This window comes from Anas platyrhynchos, chromosome Z (genome assembly GCF_047663525.1).
Source record: "Anas platyrhynchos isolate ZD024472 breed Pekin duck chromosome Z, IASCAAS_PekinDuck_T2T, whole genome shotgun sequence".
In the NCBI taxonomy this organism is placed as follows: domain Eukaryota; kingdom Metazoa; phylum Chordata; class Aves; order Anseriformes; family Anatidae; genus Anas; species Anas platyrhynchos.
The window spans coordinates 74971169-74993799 of record NC_092621.1 but is presented as its reverse complement, the minus strand read 5'-3'; the positions used below and the strand labels follow the sequence as shown (position 1 = coordinate 74993799).

General features: G+C 43.6%; 1 protein-coding gene across 2 annotated transcripts in view; it reads left to right on the top strand.

Moving 5' to 3' along the window:
- Positions 1-16814, top strand: part of ECPAS (Ecm29 proteasome adaptor and scaffold) — a 61167-nt gene extending 44353 nt beyond the window's left edge. For both annotated transcript variants that reach the window (XM_038170014.2, XM_027446211.3), the window contains exons 31-49: positions 527-606; positions 1367-1472; positions 2552-2599; positions 3602-3723; positions 4639-4789; positions 5689-5754; positions 6582-6671; positions 7169-7235; positions 7381-7472; positions 7588-7654; positions 8190-8381; positions 9317-9525; positions 10120-10163; positions 10764-10956; positions 11282-11426; positions 11803-11908; positions 12085-12173; positions 13301-13372; positions 13941-16814. In XM_038170014.2, the coding sequence (XP_038025942.1) occupies positions 527-606; positions 1367-1472; positions 2552-2599; positions 3602-3723; positions 4639-4789; positions 5689-5754; positions 6582-6671; positions 7169-7235; positions 7381-7472; positions 7588-7654; positions 8190-8381; positions 9317-9525; positions 10120-10163; positions 10764-10956; positions 11282-11426; positions 11803-11908; positions 12085-12173; positions 13301-13372; positions 13941-14080 (2079 nt within the window). In that variant the 3' untranslated portion in view covers positions 14081-16814. The remainder of the gene's footprint in view (positions 1-526; positions 607-1366; positions 1473-2551; positions 2600-3601; positions 3724-4638; positions 4790-5688; positions 5755-6581; positions 6672-7168; positions 7236-7380; positions 7473-7587; positions 7655-8189; positions 8382-9316; positions 9526-10119; positions 10164-10763; positions 10957-11281; positions 11427-11802; positions 11909-12084; positions 12174-13300; positions 13373-13940) is intronic.
- The last annotated feature ends 5817 nt before the right edge of the window (positions 16815-22631 follow it).

Here is a 22631-nt window from a genome sequence, read left to right as displayed (position 1 = left end):
AAGTCCTTGTAGCTGAAGATGCATTTCTAAAGCAACAGCATCTAGATATGGTTCCTCAATTCTGAAACAGGATGAAACTCATTTGACGACGATGTTCCATCAGTTTGAGGGTAATTCTGCTTTGGCAAGTCTCAGGAATAAGTGACTTTCATGATGTGCCCATACTATATATCCAAAAGGCCTGAAACTGGGTTTGCAAATCCTTTTTCCCAGCAAGGCTGATCTTTGTGAACTCTGATCCTTCAACAAAGGGCAACTGCTTCTCCTGTAAATACGTGTTTGGTGCTGCATCTAAACCGTCCTGTTGGTAAAGGACTGTCACAGTGCTAAGCCCTGAAGCAGTGCAGAGAAAGGCACTTCTAAAGCAAAGTCAAAATAAGCTTGCAGAGTCAGCTCTGGCGAGCATTAGTTTATCTGCTGTGGCTAAAAGCAGGTTTTATTGTCCAAAAGGATCTTGTTTTCAGAGGGCAGGATAGATGCACGCGCCTTGTTTGTTTCATGTATGCTCTTTTCTTTTTAATTGTAGGTTGATAAGTACATGAAGGAAATTCTTGAGGATTTGATCAGTAACCTAACCAGCAGTCTCTGGAGAATCAGGGAATCCAGGTATTGCTAGGAAAAGTAACAGATTTTATTTTGAACTTTCATCTTCACCATAAACCTGTTAACCAAAAGAAGTCAGTGGAGAGGAAGATGTCTTTTCAACAGGATAGACTCAAACCTTGGAGTCTGCACTTGAAGTGATACAGTCTTAAAGCTATTTGGTTCATAGAGCCTGAAAATTTGTATTGGATTCATCTTGACATGATACTAAAAAATGTTCTCCAAAGGAGAGAAGCTTTCTGGTCACAAAGTTACTGGCTATCCTTGGGCCTGAAGTATTGCATTATGTTAGAAAATACTGACATTCTGGCTATATATGTGCTTGGCAGGAGGGTGCCATTTGGTATGGCATTTTTAATAAACTGTTGCTTACATTGGTTTGTGGTTATGCTGTACTGAAAACTTCCTTTTTAATTTCAGTTACAGACATAAGACCATTGTAGTTTGTTTTTTTTTTCCTTATCCTGTACTGGGATAAAAGAAATCAGAAATGATATCCCAATTGGAATGTTTGTAATAGCAGTTTTCACCACAGCAGCCTTTCTTGCATGCTGTCACCTGTTTCAGATTTCACCTGTCCAGCTGAATGTTTTTTTTTCCTTCTGTTAAGAGACATTTTCTTGCAACAAAGTAGATTAAGGGTTTTGAGAAAATGAGGAAAGTCAAACAGTTCTTTATTTTTTCATTAAGCCACTTACTTATTTAGTTATATCCATATCAAATAAATATACCGTGTGATCGAAATGAAATTCCTTGTTTGCAGCTGTCTAGCACTGAATGACTTATTAAGAGGAAGGCCTTTGGATGACATTATAGACAAGCTTCCAGAGATCTGGGAAATCCTATTTAGAGTGCAAGATGACATTAAGGTAATGGAACTGATGTCTGAACAGGAATCTTTCACGAAAAGTACAGTGATCAGACTCTGAGGTGTTTAAAAAGTGATTCTTTGAGAGATTGAGTTGAAGCTAATGGGATTTCTGTGTTAAGCACACTACTACAAGTTCAGGCCCTTTACAATTAAAATTTACATGCTCTTGTAAATTCGCTGTGTATTTTTACTCTTGTTTTTAAGGGTTAGTTTTTATTCCTGCTGTGATTATTCTTGAAGGTTCAGCACTTTTCCTGGATATAAAAGAATTCCTAAATATATGCTTAATTCTTAAGTATAGAAAAGTTTATTTTGGACTGCTTGTGTGCTTAAATTAAAGGCCTTACAGATATGAAGTCAGAGTCCTCATGTTCTTCCAGGTTTGTGCCATATTTTCTCTGGATCCAGGTTTTCCTGCTGAAGCAGGGCTGGGCTGTTTCCCAGACTGTGCCATCTACCAGGAAACTGCTTTCATACTAGTAAATTCAGTGTGTTCAGAAATGTTCATGGGCATTCAAACCAACTGGCACAGAATGTTCTGCTTTTATGCTAATAATGTTAGCCTCCAAAAAAAGAGCAGCTGCCTTGCCTGCAAGCTGCTTTTCATGAAGGGTCCATGGGACACACTAATTCCTGAATTTTACTTGGAAGTAGCTTGGGAAAGTCTGCTTGTGACTGGCCATAATTCTTCTGAGAGCATTCAGGGAATTTATCAGGGTATAGAATCACAGAATATCCCAAATTGGAAGGGACCCATAAGGATCATTGAGTCCAACTCCATGTAGGTGATTGTGTTTCATTACCCAGGAGTATATTGCTCAAAACTTGTTAATTCATTAATTCATCAATGCAGGTAAACTTCGAGTCTACTTGGTAGTGGTGTCTGGTGCTATCAGAGTCATGCTGATTTTACTGTTTGCTTTTAGTCCATCTTTCTATAGCCCTAGACAAATTTATTTGAAAATTATCAGCAATGAGTATAGCCTTGACGGTGTTAGTGATAACACTTATCAATGAATATGAGTCATTATATAGAAGTTTTAAAAATAGTAAAAATGTTATTGTTTTGCTTTTTAGGAATCTGTGCGAAAGGCAGCAGAACTAGCCCTAAAAACTTTAAGCAAGGTAAAAATCTAATCTTGTTTGCTCATGGACACGTTTTTTTTTTTTTTTTGATTTAAGATAATCATTAATTTTCATCTCTCCAGGAGTGTCCTTTTTGCTATAGTCTGTTATCTTGAAAAAATGTCTAGTATCTGATACAATGATGAACAGAACAGCCACCTGAAAGGCAATATTAATAATTTTGGCCACATACACTTCTGTACTTCCATTAACATTGGTGGAGTTGTGGTGCTTGAGGTTAACACAGTGTTAAGTTCTGAACAGCCACAGGAGGGAGATACTGATTTTTTTCTTTACCTTTTTTTTTTTTTTCCCACTTGGGGATGAGATTTAAGGAAATGTTTTGTAACTGCAGCAGGTTGTAGCTGACCAAGCCCAATGGAATCTGGCATGAAATAAAGTAACCCAGTCTGAACTTTACTGTTTGGTGCTCTTGCTGACACAAGATACCTTGGGTGTAACACTTAACATCACTTAGTGTTTTGTTTGATACTCCTCTAAAAGGTCAGATCCGTGGAAATGGGAACAGATCATAAGAGCCACGTTTGAAATCATAACTTTCACAATGCATGCAGCATGAAATTGGCATGGCAAAAGCATGGTGACCCAGTCCCAACACGTTTTTGTTACCATCCCAGAATCTGTTCTGATCTGGGACTTAGTGCTCTGCCTTGTGGGACAGTTGAATCCGTGTAACTGAGACAGGCTGTCCCTGGGCTGAGAGGTCTTTTGGTTCATCTCTTCATCCACACATGGATCTTGGCTGTTAGCTCTGAATTTGCCTTTTCTGGAAAGTAACTGTAGCCGGAACTTCTTTAGAAACGTGGCTTAGGATCTTAAGTGCTTCCTGGAGAGAAGAATGAACGTGTAATAGAGCCTGGGCTTGTTTGTAAGCAGTTGTAGTTGCAGTTGGCTTCTTCTGTCTGACCAAAAAGGTGTTTTAATGAAATATAAGCAGGAGGTTTTTGTGCGCTTGCAACACCAATTCTCATCCGTTCCCAGGTTTGTGTGAAAATGTGTGATCCCTCTAAAGGAGCTGCGGGTCAGAAGACAGTAGCTGTATTGCTTCCTTGCCTCCTAGACAAAGGAATAGTAAGCACAGTTGCTGAAGTCCGATCTCTCAGGTTAGTTTTGCATCACTGGGGGTGAGGGCACAGAGACCCAGCTTATTCACCTGAATTGCAGAATGTTTTGTATTTGAAGTCACAAATTTCTCCCCAAATCAGCCTTCATACTGAACCCTTCTCTCACTGAATTCAAACTGGGAACTGCATGTATCTTTTGGGGACCTCCTATTTAAACAAGTGACCAAGGTGACTGCATTTGGTCACGTTGTTCAATATTTTATGCTGTTTAATGGTTCAGTGTCTCTTGAAATGTAGGGAATTCACATGCTTGTCACTTTGTAACCTAATTTATTCTTTCATTTACTTTATGCACAGAAAAACAGAAAAATTCAGACCTGGAGTGTAGTTGATCTTCCCAGAAACAATTTTCTTTTATTGGACATAATTATCCAGGAAGGTTAGAAAGCTCCAAACAGATTGTAGTGAATATTGCTTAAATTTTTCATCCTTTTTGAAGTGTTAAAAACCCTCTGACACAATGCAGCCAGAGAAATCTGGTCAGTCTAATACTGACAAATGGGATTTGAACAAATCTTTGCAATTTGTTTTTCTTGGGCAGAGATGATTGACTTCTCTGGGCTGACTTTGCCCAGAGCTTTCTTTGAAACATGACGACATGTTACTTCTTCCTGCATCTGTCTGTAGTACTGTCTGTTTGCCAGTTCCCTTTATGATACCCTGGCCAATCTAAGCAATCTTTGTGCAAAGCATAGCCTCAGTTGGAGGCTTATAGCTAGGGTCTGGTCCTTCCTAATCAGAACAATATACAGAATACTGTTTGCAGGTAGATTTATACTGGCATACCTGAGACTTGGAATGACCTTTTTGTTGGTACTGAATGAGAGTGGACAAGAGATTTTTCAATTAAGTCTTTATGTTGCTGTGTTGACCTTCCCTTTGATCTTTTTCCAGCATTAACACTCTTGTGAAGATCAGTAAAAGTGCTGGATCTATGCTGAAACCTCATGCACCAAAACTTATCCCTGCCCTGCTGGAGTCCTTGAGTGTGCTGGAGCCTCAGGTCCTCAATTATTTGAGTCTTTGTGCAACAGATCAGGAGAAAGTAAGTATCAACAGAGCAAAAATTTGGAAGATACAAGCTTCATTTGTTTTGTTGGTGAACAGAAAAATAGAAGATTTGGTTGAGAGATGAAGTGGAATAGCTAAAGAGTTACTAAAATAAATGTACTCACTGGAATATGGATGGACATATTTTTTTGGAGAGGGAGATGGAAGTGTTGGGACTTTTTATGTCATTCACTAGACTTCCACATATTTCAGAAAGTTAAGAACCTTAGTAAGAGCTGTGTCACTATATGTCACTTCAGCTCCATGCACAAGAGTGAAACAGGCAAAAAGAAAGTCAGTGATAGCTATCTGGAATGCACCTGTACTGCCAAACATTGGTGGTATTTTTCTCATGGGGTTAACTGCAAGACTACTACTTCTTCTGACATAAATTAGAAGGTATGCCACAGCAATATGGGCAAAAGCTGGGTGTTGTCAGTGCTGTGTGCTTCAAGCTCTCTCAAAGAACCATATTAATTAGCAGTTATGGGAAAGTAAATTAAACCCTATTGTTCCAGAGCAAATTGAGCAAATTTCATTGTGGGGTGGAAAAGGAAGCAAACTCTGGCCTTTGCCAACAAGAAGGGAGTAAAGAATAGGTCACAGTAGGTCTTTTTCTTGTTTTTTTGTTTGTTTTTTTTTCTTTTCTGTCTTTATTTCATCATGTCAGAAGTGTATTGTGTAGCTCCTGTACTCCATCTAGAACATCCAGCTGCCTCTGCCTCTGAAAGAGGAGCATTCACAGGCTGAAAATGTTACTATTTCTTGCCTGGATGCATCTGAAATAGATTTTGGTTTCTGTTTGTTAGGTAGAGTTACTGTTGATACTGGCTTTTCCTCTGTTTTTGGGTTGAATTGATGTTTTCTTTTTTTTCCCCCCTCTTATTTCTTTAGACTGCAATGGATAGTGCCAGGCTTAGTGCTGTCAAGTCATCTCCCATGATGGAAACTATTAACATGGTAAGTACTTGATTCAGAAGGGTTCCAGCTTAAGGTATGTTGTAGGAGAAAAGTAGGAATCAAACTGGGAGCTTTAGGGAATTCTGGCTTCATTTTTAGTATCTGCATGTGAATGTCTGTCCACCTTCTCTGTTACATACTGACTTGTATCATCCTTTGGTCACAGTTTGCTCCTCACAAGCTCTCCTGTACCTAACAGCATTTGGAGCTGCTGGCTCCAGCACAGAGGGAGCTGTGTTTTGGTGTCATGTGGAGTGCTCTCTATTTATAGTGTGTAAAGTGTATGGGGATAAAAGGCTCCATGAAAAACTGTACTCACTGGCACCCTGCAGGCTGGAGCAGCTGCTGCTGTCCCTCCTCCTGGCCATGCCTCTCCCCCTTCCAGCCAGGAGTGGAGACAGTTGTGCTCCATGGTTTCCCTAGAGTAGCGTGAAGATGTTCTGGTTTGTGAGCAACCCAAAACGAATCAGAAGAATGTTGGGTTTTGTCCCAAAATAGGCACTGCTTTTCATCTCTTCTTTCCCTCCGCAAGAGGAATTCTTGCTAGTGCATTAGTTAAAGCTTTCTAAGCAACTGGTGTGCAGGAATTCATGGATTCTAGCAACTGGTGATTTCAGCAGGGTCACCTCACCACAGAACGGGGACGAGATAATATGCATGTGGTATAAGATATGTCGTGGTGCCCTTTTCTCTCCATGCATCAAACTTGCACAGTTCAGCAAAAGACCAGTGTGGAGAACTGTGGCAGGCCTCTGTAGAAGCAAATCAGCTGAGGTCTGTCACACTTATTAATTTATTTATTTATTTGGTCCGTTGCCTTTCTCTAGAGCTTGCAGTACTTGGATGTGTCCATCCTGGGTGAGCTGGTTCCTCGTCTCTGTGAGCTGATCAAAAGTGGAGTAGGCCTTGGCACAAAGGTATGCCTGTGTTTTAATAGATCGTTTGGAAATGGAAAAGGGAGCACAGTGAAGTGTCAGTTTAAATATGTGGGGTTTTTTGGCTTTTTCTTTTGAAGTGACAGCTTGGGTTCGTTCATACCATAATTGTTTTATATCTGAGTCTGAAATCTTCCTACACTACTTCTGATTTTCTGCATGTGTGCTGCATTAACCTCCCCTGGACTGCGTGGTTGTTGTATTCTGTGACAACTGAGTGCAAAATGTCATCTTTGATACCTGTAAATCTTCCAGGCCCATCCATCCTAAGTGTGGGTCCTGGTAACTTTCTTCCTAATTCAGTTCTTGTCATTTATTTGCTACAAACTGTTTCTGTTTCTGACATTGGCTCCCAGTTGATGGAGCAGAGGCTTAGTGAGCCTAGGTCATATTATACAGCACCACAGCAAGTATTAACAGTAATAACCAGAGGGTATTTTTTTTTTAATATTACCTTTTTTTCTCTTGCAATCTTCCAGGGAGGCTGTGCCAGTGTAATTGTCTCGTTAACCACACAGTGTCCCCAAGACCTAACACCTTATTCAGGTAGGGTTTGTTTCTAGTGCCAAATTTTTGTTTGTTTGTTTGTTTTTGTTGCTGCTCTGTAGGTGTCATTTCTTTCCTATTCAGCGTTGATTTTTTTAATACAGGAATTATTTTTATTTTATTTTATTTTATTTTCTTCCAACAGGCAAACTTATGAGTGCATTACTTAGTGGCCTGACTGATCGCAACAGCGTGGTACAGAAGTCTTTTGCCTTTGCTATGGGCCATCTAGTCCGGGTAAGTAGAGGTTTGAGATGGTTTTATCCTCTTGTTTGTTTGTGTGCTGGTTTGTTTGTTTTGGTTTGTGTTTTTTTCAAGTGTTTGAGTGGTCTGAGTCTCTTCTCTGTTACAGACTTCTCGGGACAGTAGCACTGAGAAGCTGCTGCACAAACTCAGCAGTTGGTACATGGAAAAGGAAGGTATGTTGCTTCTTGGATATTCCATCACAGAATATAGTGCATAAAAGGGTTCTTGATGCTGGCAGAAGCTGGTAAAGAAAGATTTCTGTACTGTGATACTTGCCTGCTGTTGTGGTTTAATCCTGTCGGGCAGCTAAGCACCACCCAGCTGCTCGCTCACTCTCCCCAGGTGGGATGGGGGTGAGAATTAGAAAGATAAAAGTGTGAGAACCAATAGGTTGAGATAAAAACAGTTTACTAGGTAATGCAAAAGCTGTGCACACAGCAAAGCAAAATGGGGAATTCAGCTGCTGCTTTCTAAAATAATTGGTGTGTTATCACCACTATTTTCATCAAAAATCCAAAATACAGCATCATACAAACAGCTAGGAAAAAAATAACTCATCCCAGATAAAACCGTAACACCTTCACCAGCTGGGTAATTCCCATACACCATCATATTATGGCATTCCTCTGTTTCCCAAGAGGCAGACCAAAAGCTGTCCAAGCAAAAAACCTACCTCACAGCTGTAATGTGATTGTTTTGCTCCTTCAGAGCCAGTGTACAGGACAGGCTGTGCTTTAACTGTACATGCGATGGGACGCTACAGCCCGGATGTAGTGAAGAACCATGCCAAACAGGTGTTGCCATTGGCTTTTCTTGGTATGCACGAGGTTCCCGATGAAGAGAAAGGAGAGAAAGAGGATTCTAATCTGTGGGCTGAAGTCTGGCAGGAAAATGTACCTGGTAAGTTGCATTAAGAGTGGTAAAAGCTTTCTGGGGTGCATGGGCCAGAAAATAATAATGTTTTCTGGAAATCAATTTTGGAAATAATGAGTTCTCGTACCAAGAGATGTGAGAAGCTTTTTTCATTTTCTTCCTTGCTAAAGATGTCCTGTAAGAGTTTGAGCAAGTTAGCTTCTCTGAGCCTATTTGAAATAATTACAGAGCTGTCAATAGCTGAGGACACACAAACTCAGTCAGGAGGAACAGTTTATGATTGTGAGGCACTTAATGCCACTGTAATGCCATCCTTATTGTGCCACAGGTAGCTGAACGTCTTTGGAAATTTCAGTGCCATGTTTAGGAGCTGCTGCATGCCCTGAACTTAAAGGGAACTTCAGCCCCTTTCTGGGGCTGGAGATCACATCTGTTTCTCTAGTGGTGCCAGTGGTTTTAACTTCAATAAATTAATCTACGATATTTTGCTATGCTTACTGTCTGTAAAGGAAGATCTGGATGCATGGTGAAGTCGTTCTGCTGGTTCCTTCTCTGACCTGATGTCAGATCAGAACCCTCAGTCACTAGAATACATTCTTGGAGTTTGGAAAAGGGACTGCAAAAGAATTTTCCAGTGACCTGTTCTTTTTTTTTAATAAAAAAAAAAAGACATTTCCTAGAAACTGGCTGACAGTGTGTAGTATCTGCCGTGTGGGAAGACTGAGATGAGCTCTGTCTCTAGATTAAAAAAAAAAATATCTAAAGAGGTTGTTTGGAAGCACTTGGAAAACAGAACCCATCTTTAGTCAGCCTGGGAAGGATTCTTTGTTGTTTTGCCTGAAGTCTTACAAAAATCCAGAAATCTGTAATTGCCCCCTTCCTTTGTTTTTTCTCTTTCTAGTAAGATCAGACATTTGTTCTCTTTGTGGCAAAATTACAGCTTTCTTGTGTTTCCTCTGCAGGTACTCAGGGTGGCATCAGGCTGTACATGCAGGAGTTGATAGCCATTACACAGAAGGCCTTGCAGTCACAGTCCTGGAAGATGAAAGCCCAGGGAGCAGCTGCCATGGCATCAATTGCCAAACAGACCGGCTCCCTTGTACCTCCACACCTGGGAATAGTGCTCTCTGCGCTGCTGCAGGGTCTGCCAGGGAGAACGTGGACTGGGAAGGTAAAAATGGAACCAGTACCCCACGGATTGTGGTGAGCGTTTGTCCAGCACGTGTCCATCGAGGCAGGAAATGTGATGCTCTTTGTGGCAGAGGACCACGTGCATGACCTCTGGCTTGTGGAGCCTGATGTTTTCCCCTGTGCCTGTAATACATAAGTGCCAGGAAAGGTGAACAGAGGTGGCATTAGATTGCTTTAGGAGCTGGGTTCCCCCGTAGACTATAACTACATGATCATCCAACATCCTCATTTGGAAGGGTCCCACACAAATCCTTGGGTCCAACCCCTGGCTCCACACAGAACACCCCCCTCAGGTTCCTCAGGCATTGTCCCCTCTAGGCCTTCACCATCTTTGTAGCCCTCCTTTGGATACTCTCGTATAGTTTTACGTCCTTCCTATATCGTGGCACCCAGAACTGCACACAGTGCTTGAGGTACGGCCTCCCAGCGCAGAGCAGAGTGGGACAATCCCTTCCCTCGGCCTTTATTTCCCCTGTACTTCTGTCATTGGAGTGCAAAGGACTCCCTGGTGCAGCAGGACCCTGCCGTTTGGCTGTGGAGCATATTTCAGTGGTATCTGTCTTACTCGTTGCAGGAGGAGCTGTTAAAGGCCATTGCCAGTGTCGTCTCTGCATGCAGGTAAAGGTCTTGAAAAAGGTGGCACCCTTTTGAGGTGGCCTGGGACCTCAAAAAGGAGGTTGTTGCACAGGGTTGTTGCCTGGGTGGTGAATGGAAGACTCAACCTGCTCCTGCTTTTCTGCAAGAAGAGGTAGAAAGTCCTGAATGCCATTTTGATCTCCCATCAGGTTGTGAGGAGTCCCTATCCAATCCTAATGTCAGTGTGTGGGTCACCGCTGAGGGCTGGGAGGGACAAATGATGCTTCAGAGGGATGCTCAGAGCTAAGCAGTTGGTTTAGGGCAAGGAGGAGGATGTTGAAAGGCCAGAATTGCCAATAAGAAAGAGCAGATTAAGGGGAAGGATCAACACCTTGAAGGGGAGAAGAGAGAAAGAGGAAGAAAAAGAGTGAGGGAGGAAAAGTGCATTGAAACGGCATGAGGAAAGGCTGTGAAGAAATTCATAGAGAACAGACAAGGCGAGAGTGAAGCAGCACAAGAGTGCAGATGCAATTGCAGTGTGGGTAGGCAGTCCTGTGCCTGAACACGGGTATTGCTTGTGATCTGTGGGACAAGCTGTTTCAGGTGCAGGCCTGATCAGTCTCTGTCTGCCTCACGTTGCAGTGCGGAGCTGCGGGAGGCCGTGCCTGGCCAGCCGAGCGTCGGCGACGTTGTGCAGGCCGTTCTGAAGGAGTGTCGGAAGGAGAACCCGAGGTACAAGGTGGTGGCGCTGCGCTGTGCTGCCGGCGTGCTGCAGGCAACGAGGGAGGACCGCTTCCAGGAGCTGGCAGATATCGTCTTCCCCATGATAAAGAAGGTGATGGTTCGGTGTCTCACGTTTTCCCTCTTTCCTGTGGTGTGCCCAGCATCGCCCCAGTTAAAAGTTAAGTCCTGGCTGCTCTACAGGCAGCAGGAGGCTCCTAGGAAGCTGCATAGAGCGAGTACCAGCAGCGCTTTCCAGCTCTGCACCTCAGAGAACTGGGGGGGTGCATGGCCAGGGTGGGTCGTGCTCACCTGTCCTGGCTGGGTACGAGCACTGGTGTGAACAAAAACTGCAAGGGGGCACTGAATGTTTGTCTAAGCGTGGGTCTAGTCTGCCCTCATCCCCTGCTGATCACGCCTTCCCCACCTGGCCCCTGCAGAACTCCCTCGAGAGCACGGGCGCGGGTTTACCAAAGCACGACGAAGAGGACGAGGACATGAGGGAGAAGGAGGTGCAGATGGAGTCCCTGATCTGTGCCTTTGAGACCCTGGGCAAAGCGTGGCCGAGGAGCCCGGAGACACAGCGTAAGTCATCTCACAGCGAAAATCAAACGAACAGGGGGAGGAGGGAGGGACCTAGAGACCACGTTGGGTATGGGAAGGCTTACGGGGAGGTCCACGGATATGTTGGGAAAAACAGGATGTCTTCAGTAGCCCGCCAGAATGTACAAAGTAGCTCCTTATCTTTCAGCAGTTCTTAGTGAGCGTTGTCCTGCCTTGATTGGTAAAGAGTTTTGGTGCCATTTCTCGCAGGATGTTGATTTGGTTGCATGCCATGAGTGTAGCTCGGTGTCACTTGGAGCACAGCACGAGGAGCATTTGAGGGGCAGGACAGGAAGCATTTCCTTCTGCCTTTCCCTGTGGTGACCCAAGGGTAACACAATCCCTTTGCTTTCCGTAGGTTGCTATCGACAAGAGTTTTGTAAGCTAATGTGCGACCGTCTGAAACTCAGCACGTGGAAAGTGCAGCTTGGAGTGCTACAAGCCATGAACGCCTACTTTCAAGGGTAATTCCCCTTTCTGCCATCCTCCTTTGATGTTTCTTCTCTTTGTTGCTTCAAACTGTTTAATGAAACCATGGGAGACCTGTGGTGATACAGCAGAGGTGTTTATTGGATTTTCAGGGGCAGCTGAGCCGGCTTCTGTCCCAGTGACACAGGGTGTCTGTGTTTGCATTTGACAGGTTAGTGCTGTTTGAGGAGGAACACTCAGACCCCGGGGCTTTGAGAGAAATACTGTTGGAAACCTGCTCATCTATCACCCACTCTTTAGGTAAATGGATGTTTTCTGGTTTGTAGTTGATAATGAAATGTTTGTTAATACATTTCCTCTTTGGGTGTTGGCTGATTCAGAGAATGCAGAACAAGCACAGGCTGTCAGATGGGGCTCATCCTGCCTTGCACTGCAGCAGCTGTTCAGCACAGTATTGTGCAGGGTGCTGTGCTTAGAAAAGTAAATCCCTCAGGTGTGAGAGAGCTTTGAAAGGGGAAGTACAGGAGGAGAGAGGGCTCCTGTGCTACCTCTCCAGAGCACAACTCAGAGACTTACGAGTTTTCTCCGTGCAGAAGATGGACCCTGCCCAGTCAGTTTGTTCATGATCTGATGAAACACAAGTTTTTCTCCTTCCCCAGATCAGTCCTTTTGGATACACATGCATGGGAAGTGCCCAGAATTTGCTGAGGCAGCCAGAAGCTCCAAGGCTTCGGGGCAGTTTGTGCTCTCCCCCAGGCAGGCAGCCACAGAGATAAAAGCAATATCTATGCACAACGGGCAGTCCGGGGCTGGCTATTACTTGTGTGGTGTTGCCACTTGCCCTGTGGCTGTAACATGCACCCACATGCAGCTCATGTTTCTGGTGTGCTCAAAGGCAGCACCTACTTTAGAGAAGTTAGTACAGTCCAGTTTCTTTTAACTATTAAATTTCAATGGAGTGAGGCTTTAAGGAGATTTTAGTTCAGGAGAACAAATATTTTCATGTGACAAGCTTGTGCTTGACAGCATAGGGTTTGTTGTACCCGTACTTAATGCTGCCCTTTAAAACCTGGATGATTTTATAGCCATTATAACTTGGAAAAATAAAAGTCCATGATGCACAGAAGTTGTTTGTGATCACACTGCCGTCATGTGGACTTTATTCCAATTCAGCATGTGTGAGGAACAGTACTGCAGGAAAAGGGAAGGTGATGCACAAGGCTTAGTGGATATGTTAGCTGCTATTTGGTCACTTTCTGCCATTCTGATGTATATAATTGGGTCGCATTGCAGACTGGCAGCATGAATTATCTCATTTAGCTGGGCGAAGAGCAGTCTGCAGACCAGTGGTGACTGCTGTTTGTACAGTTAGTGTGCCTTCGGTTCTGAATCTGTTCTGTTGTTGTTGCTGTTTTCACATCCCTTAGAAAACAAAAGCTACACGTCCATAAGAACAGAAGCTTTGTCTGTAATACAACTGCTCTTCACCAAACTGGAAGGTGAGTCTTTTTCCTTGCCACATGGGAGAGTTGGTGTTTGGTGTAGAAGGCAGGTGGCTGTGTGGCCTGGGAAGGTGGAGAGATACCATTACCTTCTGTTTGCAGCACAGGGTGCCTTCGGGGTGGCTTGGGATTTGGATTTTTGTGCTTGGTGACTGGGAAAACTTGGAGGGGGTGGAAGCAGTTGTGGATGAAGTCTGGGTCTAAACTGCAGTTGGATGCTCCTTGGTAAAATGTCCAGCAGGGAGGGAGCAAGGACTGTGTAATGCATCCTCCTTGCATTACATGCAGCAGTTTTGAAGTGGTTCTTCAGGCCCTTGTAGTCCCATAGTGCAGGCTGAGACAATCAAGTTCAGCCTGGTCTGAATCAGCACAGCTACCTGTGCAGCAGGCAGCAGGTGCACCAAGCATCCAGCTGAATTTTCCTCCTCAGCAGCTCTTCTCCTGGAAGAGCAGCGAGATGCGAGGTGGTCGCTTTCAGCCTGTTCAGGGATGGAGACTGTTGGTTGATTGGTTTGTTTTTGACAGACTGGTATTTACCGTGGTGTCTGTCTGTTTGTCTTCACAGAAGCTAAACAGTGGGAAAGCCTGACAGCAGAAAGCAGAGAGCACCTCATTCATTCATTATCTACAATGGCATCAGATAGCAGACCCGAGCTACAGGAAAAGGCATTTATATTGAAGAAAACACTTGAAAATCTTAACTAAATTGTAAAACACAAACTATGAAGTGCCATGTAAAACAACAAAAAAAAGTGCAGTGGTCTGAAAACCAAATGGGAAAATGAAGATTACTCTGTAGCATGCATCATTCCTGGCCAAAATAAAATGCCTTAAATTCTGTTCCCCATTAATGTTACTTTTACTCTTTTAAGCTGATGATTAGTTACTGTTTTGTCAGTAAATACCTCTAATGATCTGCCCTAGAATGTTTATAAGTGTGCATTATAGAAAATTTTGAGGACAAGATGCTTTTTCTTTTTTCTTTAAATCGGCAAAAGAATGTTACTCAGATCCCTTTTGTCCTTCAAAGCAATTAATGAAAAACCACCAGCACAGGAAGTGAAAAGCGTATTTGATTTCCACGGATACTGTGTGGAGATCTGTTACCTGGTGTCTGGGACTCTGCAGTAGAACTAGTGTGTGTGACTTGCAACGAGTGAAATGCTGCCTCTGATGAAGTCTGCGTTAGACTTCTGAGGCTTCCCAGGGGCAGGGTTTCATCTGACATCCACCTCTGCTTCTCCTGTTTGCGCCTCCTTTGCAGCCTGTTGTCTGTGAGTTACGAAAGGCAGAGTACTGTTAACTTCTATCCTTCCTTCTTCTCTGACCTCAGAATGGATTGACTGAGACTATGCCTTCCCCAGCTAGTAACCTCGGCCTCCCAAACTAAATGAGAACTTTTTTCCTCAAAGGATGCACAAGAGAGCACTTTACTGAGCTGTGTGGGATAAAATAGGGCCCAGTTGGTGCCCGGATGGAACACTGCTCTTCTCAAAATTGTTTTGCATGGACACTCCTCAGCTACAGGAAAAAAAAGAAAAAAGGAAAAAAAAAAAAAAACAATCTTTTCTAGATATGTTTTTGAAGAGTGTTCGAAGTTTGCAATGATACTTTTTTTTTTAATAGTGGTAATGTTTTTTCCCCCTTCATGTCCGTAACCCTGTTCTTGCTTTGGAAACCTGTAATGATTTAGAATTGTTGATATTTGTAAGAAACTGAATCGTATGTCATTTCTCAGCAGCCCAAGTCATGCTGGTTTCTAGCAGATGATACTTTTTAATTTGCACTTAAGAAGAAAGATTATATCTGCATTAACGTGGAGTTAAATTGCTATTTGATGATGTGGCCATGCTGCCTGTCCCCTTGTTGCCCTCCTCAGATAAAAGACAAACCTGACCACTATAGCAACAGACTTTTCATCGCGTAAAGTTAGCACTGCACCATAACCTGACCAGGAGCAAGCGTACAGTTTTTTGGGGATAAATGCTCTGCTGATGGTGAAATAAAATCATTAGTGTGGGCAATATCATGTCCATGGCTTTCAGCACGGGGACGGTCGTTTCGTTTCGTGTGGTCTGCTGCTCCTTTCAGATGCCATCTGCCAGGGAGAGAAGTTGTTCAGATAACGTCACCTTTCCTCCACGCCCATTTATTCAGGATCAGGTGTACAGTACCTACTTTTCCCTCAGGTGCCATTTCCCATTCAGTGTTTTCTGGTACTGTAACAATCCAGTTGTCTTGACTTTATCCATGGGAAGGCGGGGATTAAATTCCTCCCTGCCCGGTGAGAAAACGTCTGCAGAAATGGGCAGAGCTGTCCCACTGTGGCTCTTGTGTAGCAGAAACCTCAGCAAGCACTAATGCATTGTACGCTTGGAACTGGTCAGCGGGCAACTTCTTGGTGCTGGGAGCTGGTGCTATAACGTTTTGATTTACACCTTGTTGCAGGGAGCTGCTCTTTGTTTACGTGTAGTTTGAACTTATGGAGCACAGTGTATATTTTAAAATTTTACTGGGCAAATCACTTTACGATACCTTTCAAAACTTGCTTACCATGACAGGTAGTGTCATGAGTGCTCTTTTTTTTTTTTTTCTTTTTTTGTATTAGATGAATATTACCAGTGATGCTTTGCTGTAGCAGTTCATTGTCTGACTTGGGTTTTTTCGTATTGGTTGGAGTGACAGTTACAGAAAAGCAAAGAGTCTCCAAGTCTCTGGTAATCTGATTTTTCACTGTGGACTGGAGTATTCAGAGGCAACGCCTCACGTGGTCGAAAGACTGTAAGTAGAATAACTGTAATCGTTGACAATAGCAACCTGAATTTCTTTATTGGGGATTTACACTAGAGGGAAGAGCATATTCTAGGAACTCTAAAAACAGCTGGATTAACAACTCTGGCCAAGAGTGTTAGGAAAGTTAGCGATGGCATAAATGCTTTCTGAGTCACAATGCAATATGTCTTTCTTGTGATTCCGGAACAGATTCAGAGCTCCTCTCTAAAGCACGTGCCTATACACAAAACCTACCTGTACAACAGTTAATTCAGTCGGAGGTTTGATTTCTACCCCCCTCATTTGTAAACTTGACAGGATTGAAAAATAAATAAATAAATAGATGTGGCCTTTCCTAGAGTTTTTCCTCTAAAAGTGATTGCACTATGTAAAACACACTGTACTTTGCCCAGTGTGGGCATTTCTTGTGCTGCTGCAATGCTGCTTTGTATACCAGGAGTGCAGTGCGCAGATTGGACACTAGCACTCGTTCTGACCTACAAGCTGTTGCTTAAATGGATGTATATTGAGAAAAGTTTTCTAATGTTGCAAGATCTCCATCAAATTCACTGCAATCTGTACTGTCGGAGTATGTAAATGGACTGACCGAAAGAAAACCCTGTTGCTTACCAAAAAGGTAAAATTAAATAAAAAATGCATGACCTCGTCTCGGAAGTAACTGGTAATTTCCACCCCACACCCCGCGAGTACTTGGCGCTCTTCTCTTGTTCCAAGTTCAAAGCGACCCCCTGCCTCCTGGTCGGAGCTGACCTGCCTGGGGGTGTTGGTGCCATCCAAGCTGCAGCTGCGCAGCAGGGGGGAGAGGAGCGAGGACACCGGCTGCTCTGTGAGGCAGCAGATTGGCCTCCAACCCTGTGGGGTTAGTGGGTGAGGCCAGGGTTGCAGCCAGGCTACCCCCACGGTTCCACGGGAGCCACGTGAAATGAGACAACATCTGCCAAAGGAGTGAATTTAGGATTTATGAGCCATACCTGAAGCAGGAGTGCCTTAGGCTCCTTCTCTAGCTGTAGCTATTCCCCATTGCATGTTGGGGCCCAGCTGTTGGGTTTCATTTGACTAGAGGAGCACCACAGGCAGCCTGTGGTGACACCACTCTCTAACCACTTTGGGAAGCAGTTTATGGTGTTCCCTCCTTGCGTCAGATTTTGGGATGAAACGGGGCCTTTGCAAAGTCCAGAGAATAATGACCAATGCATGAGGAGCAAAAATGAAACAGAAGTTCAGGGAAAATAAACAAAAGGCAGTAACGTGGTAGTTCATTTTCATAAATACAACCTTTCATTTCATTCATTTCATTTCAGTTCATTTTCATAAATACAGGACTCCTCAAGATGCAGGCAGGTAACAAGTTTATCCAAATAATGACAGTTTTAAGTCTCTGCATAAAACAAAGCAGTGCTGGTGTACCACCGAGGATGAAAAGTACCATGTTAGAGGGTTTAATCCTAAGTTTGCTCTGTGTTGAGAGAAAAATGCAAGAACTGAACAAGTATGTAATTTGAAAATATTTAATGATAAATCAGTTCAGCAGATCATAAAAACAGCTTGGCAGTTAAAATTGTCCCTGACCTTGCTTCTTAAAAGCCATCATGGTAGCATAAAGGCAACCTGATTAAAAGACCTTCGGAGGGGGCGCCCCGCCGATTTCAGCGGCCTTCGCCAGGACTACTTTCAAATCCTTCACCGACGAACCCAAAATTAGACACAAGCAAATAAAACCAGTAAACCCCAGGCAACCTTTGTGCACCAAGCCCGAACGAAGACCTACAGGGTGGGTTAAGTATAAGCCGGTGATCCGATCGGTTGGGGTTGGGTATCCTGGAACACAACAAACGAGACGTCCAATTGCAGACGAAGTGTGTGTAGACCCCTCGGTAGTCCACGAGGGACTGAGCCATGAAAAGGGGGAAGCGATCCATGCGTGTGTGTGTGAAGGTGTTCCGGAAGATGGGACAGAAGAAGAGTAAGTCTTCTGGTCCATGGGTGGGGTAACGTCTGATGTTAGGTTACCCCGGGATTACTGATTAAAATTGGGAGGATTCCCCTTTTAGGCGGGGAAGGAATAAAGTAAAAATGATACATTATTGTGTTGAAGTTTGGGGTGGTAAACAGATTCGAGGAGACCACCTGTACTGGCCCATATTTGAGTCTTTTGAAGGTTGGGTTTGTCAGGCCTAAATATTTGTGTAAACTCAAAGGAACCTTTTAGTTTGGAAGAAAGTGAATAGGCACGTTTGTGGATCAGCTCGGAAACTCGAGCCAATTTATATCCTCTAAAAGAAAAAGGAGGGGATGGGAGGCGTAAGGAAAAACCAAGAATTAGAGATCCCAGCCCCACTGCCTCCCTATATTCCACCACCCCCACCTGCAGCCCCTCCAACTCCCGGGCTTCCTAATCCGCAACCCCGGGGAGACTGTGATAGCGACTCTGACTCTAGCGTTCAGGGACCAGTGACTAGGAATATGTGGCTGTTCCCATTAACTCCGGGGACATCCGAGAGTTTAAGAAAAGGACAGGCGGAGGGTAAGCGAGTTTTAATGGCAACTGGCATAATGTTTGCAGCTGCTGAGGAATAATTCTAACTGGAATAATAATTGTATATTGTATATTGTATATATAAAAGCCCGGGCATTTTTGTTAAAGTGTTCTTTTATACATATGTTAATATGTAAATATGTAAATATAAGAACTGCCATTGAGGTGTATGTCTAAGGGAACAAAATTTGCCCAGGCATATTATCGGCTCATCAGGTTTAAATGTCCTCAGTGTAATTGTCCACAGGCAGTTAATTTACAGTGGTCTGATTTTACTTGTGTATCTATATATTGTGGATTTTGGAGGGATTGGGATTGACTAGTAAAGACCTTCTAGGAAAATAGTGGAATATTAACCACTGTAGATTACAATAGGAAAAGTTCAAAGCCAAGAAATCCCAAGGAAAAGCCCCCTAGGATGTATACTAACACATTGGAGGGATATAGTGGGGTGAGAGTGTACAGAGAGTAAAGAACTCTTATCAAATATTGTAATCAGTGGTGGCCACTTTATAAACTAGAGGATGGAGCGGAGTGGCCCCTAAATGGAACTATTACAACACCATATTACAGTCAATGTTGTTTTTGTGGAAAGAAGGAAAATGGGATGAAATATGGTATATTGATTGATATGTTGTTTCAGTATCTTGGAGGGAAAAGGTATGGAAGTAAGTTGGACTCTGACTGAGCCTTGGGTGCTGGTATTAGAAAAGTACGGGCTGGAGGAAGATAAAGGAAGTATTAAAAGGGTTGCTGAAGGTGTTAAAGGTGTGGCATGTAGTAGAGAGCTGTTTGAAATTGAATGAGCAGGGAAAGGGGACGTAGGCATTATCTAAGTAACAGTCTAGAAGTTTTGGTATATTTGCATATTTGCTGTGGTGTTTGTTCAGTTTCCCAAGCATCGGGGAGGGGGGAACAGCCTGCTCCACTAGGGGCCTCTCCAGTGGCCGCAGGGGGGCTTCGGCTCCAGCGCCTGGAGCGCCTCCTCCCCCTCCTTCTGCACTGACTTTGGTGTCTGCGGGGGGGGGGGGGGGGGGGGGGGGGTTCTCGCTCTCCCAGCTGCTGTTGAGCAGCAGGTTTTTGTTTGTTTGTTTTCGTGGATGTGCTCTCACAGAGGCACGGACTGTATTGCTCATGGCTTGGCTCTGGGCAGCAGTGGGCCCCTTTGGGGCCAGATGAAATTGTCCCTTGTCTACCACAGGGAGGTTTCTGGGCTTTTCTCACGGGGGCTGCCACTGCAGTTTCCCACCCCCACACCCCTCACACCCCCCGAACCTTGCCATTGAACCCAATACACTGGGGAACAGCTAGGTCATTACTGACTTGTAAAGTATCAGGGATTAAATTAACTAATGAAACTCTAAATGTGATGGGGGTAGAAGGGACTGGGATAACAGTGCCACTTTTGGGGGATACCACGCTGAGACCCAGGGGATAAAATGATCACTGGGCAATTATTGTATGTATCCAAGGCGGAGACTAACTTGTTGGGAAGGGATTTGATGATTAAATTGGGCATTCAAATAGTAAATTGTTAGACTGGAATAACAGTGTTATTAATGGAGTGCTCTCTGGCCCTGAGAGCAAACATACATGTATATTCACCTCTGACTGGAAAGACCCTGAAATGGGGGCGGAAGCAACAATATAGGTGGACAATTTTACCTGAGGGGTTTATAGGGCCACCTATCTATTTGGGTAAATTCTAAAAAAAGATTTTGGACCAATTACAACCTCCCAAGGAGGTGGAAGCTTTACTTCTACACTATGTCAGCTGATTTCGAGGCCCCGATGCTGAGAATATATGGGATTTTATTTCTGCCCAAGTTCTAACCCGGGAAAGGGGTACTGTAAATGCCTGAACGTGTATTATTGTGCATACTGGGGGTGTGAAACCATTGCTACAGACTGAACACTCGGGGCTAGTCGGGATAAATTCTTACAAGTGGGATATGGGCTGCAAGGTTGTAACTGACAATTGGATCCCCGTTACAGGTGGCAAGGGCATGGTATAGGGTATACAGGAACCTTCCACGGAAATAAAGAAATTTGCAAGGTTCTATATATAAATATAACAAACTCGGACGATACTAGCTAGGTACTAGGAAAAATGTCAGATTTTACGAACACAGAACAGATAGGGGAGGACTCATACTAATAAAGAAGGAAAAACCCGAGACTTCCAAGGTAGTCGGGCCTAATAAAGAGTTAATAGGGGAAGGTTTGGTTGTCCAGACTGTAAAGATACCTGGGACTGCCCAACCTACTACAGTGTTTTCTAATAAGTCGACAGAGTTATCCTTTCCCACACTGCTTCCAAGCATTGTGAAAAAAGAAGGGGGTTGTACCCGAGAGTAGAAAGTTATAAATGTGAGTTTCCAGGTACTAAATCAAACTAATCCTGAGATAACTGAAGGGTGCTGGCTATGTGTAAGTGTTAAGCCCCCATATCATGAAGCTATAGGAGATATGGGGAGGTCTGAATATTCAAGTGAGTCAAATCCTTCCAAGTGCAGTTGGGGTCAGGAAATTGGTATAACTTTGACTCAAGTTACAGGAAAAGGTAGATGTATTGGCACAGTTCCAAGAGATAAAAATGATCTGTGCCATGCCACTGAAAAAAATGGACCAAACACACAAATGGTTAATTCCTGCAAATAACACTAGGTGGGTATGTTCATCGTTGGGAGTCACTCCTTTCCTACCTTTAAAATTGTTTAACACATCTCATGACTTCTGTGTACAGGTGGTCATTATACCAAGGATTCTATACCACGCTGAAGAGTATATGTATACCCGTCACACAGTGGCTGAATACCATCTGGTAAAGAGGGAGCCTATTACGGCCGTCACCTTAGCCACTTTAATGGCCCTTGGGGCTGCAGGTGCCGGAACTGGAATTGATTCCCTGATAAAACAAAGCCAGGAATTTACTTCTCTATGCATTGCCATAGACGAGGATCTGGCCCGTATAGAGCAATCAATAACAGTTCTGGAAAAATTGGTTAGGTCATTATCCGAAGTGGTACTCCAAAACTGTAGAGGGTTGGATTTGATTTTCTTACAACAAGGAGGACTGTGTGCAGCCCTACGTGAAGAATATGTATATGCAGATCATACTGGGGTGGTGAGAGATACAATGACTAAATTGCAGGAAGGATTAGAAAAACACAAAAGGGAAAATGAGGCTCGTCAGAATTGGTATGAATCCTGGTTTAACTATTCACCTTGGCTTATCACACTATTGTCAACTATAGCGGGACCTTTATTACTAATAATAATAGCATTGACTTTTGGGCCATGTCTTTTCAATAGGGTAATTGCAATTGTAAAAAGTCGATTAGAAGCTGCTCATCTTATGCTTGTGCGTGCTAAGTATGAATGTCTTGAGCAGGAGGAGGACGACGCAGAAACTTTGATGCTCAGCAAGCAAATATTGCAAAAATTCAATGAACAAAATATGTTAGAAAAAGAAAAAGGAGGGATTGTGATAAATTAGTGGGGGTTTGTTCATTGTCTTTGAGGAATTTGGAGAATCTGCTGAGGAGATAAGGTTGTACAATTTAATGGCCTTGGTAAAGGGGAGGATTAAGCAAGCAGCTAGCAGGAGGGGGTATTGGTTAAACACCCTTGAGTGAAACCAGACATCCTGTTTACCGCTTCACTACCCCCACCTGAACAGGAGCACAACGCGTGATCACCAGCAGAGGAACAACGACCCCCCTCTCAACAATAGACTGCGCAGCTTCAGCCAGTTCAACAAGTCCCGATAAGCTGGAACTTGACTGCTATAAAACAGCAACCCTGGAAAGGGAAGTTGCGTGCTGTTGCGGAGCGGAGACTCCCCAGCCGCCCAGCGCTGTTTTGCTTGTGTCTGCTTAGTTGGTTAATAAAAGAATTTCAATAGACCAGAAAATTGTGTGGTCT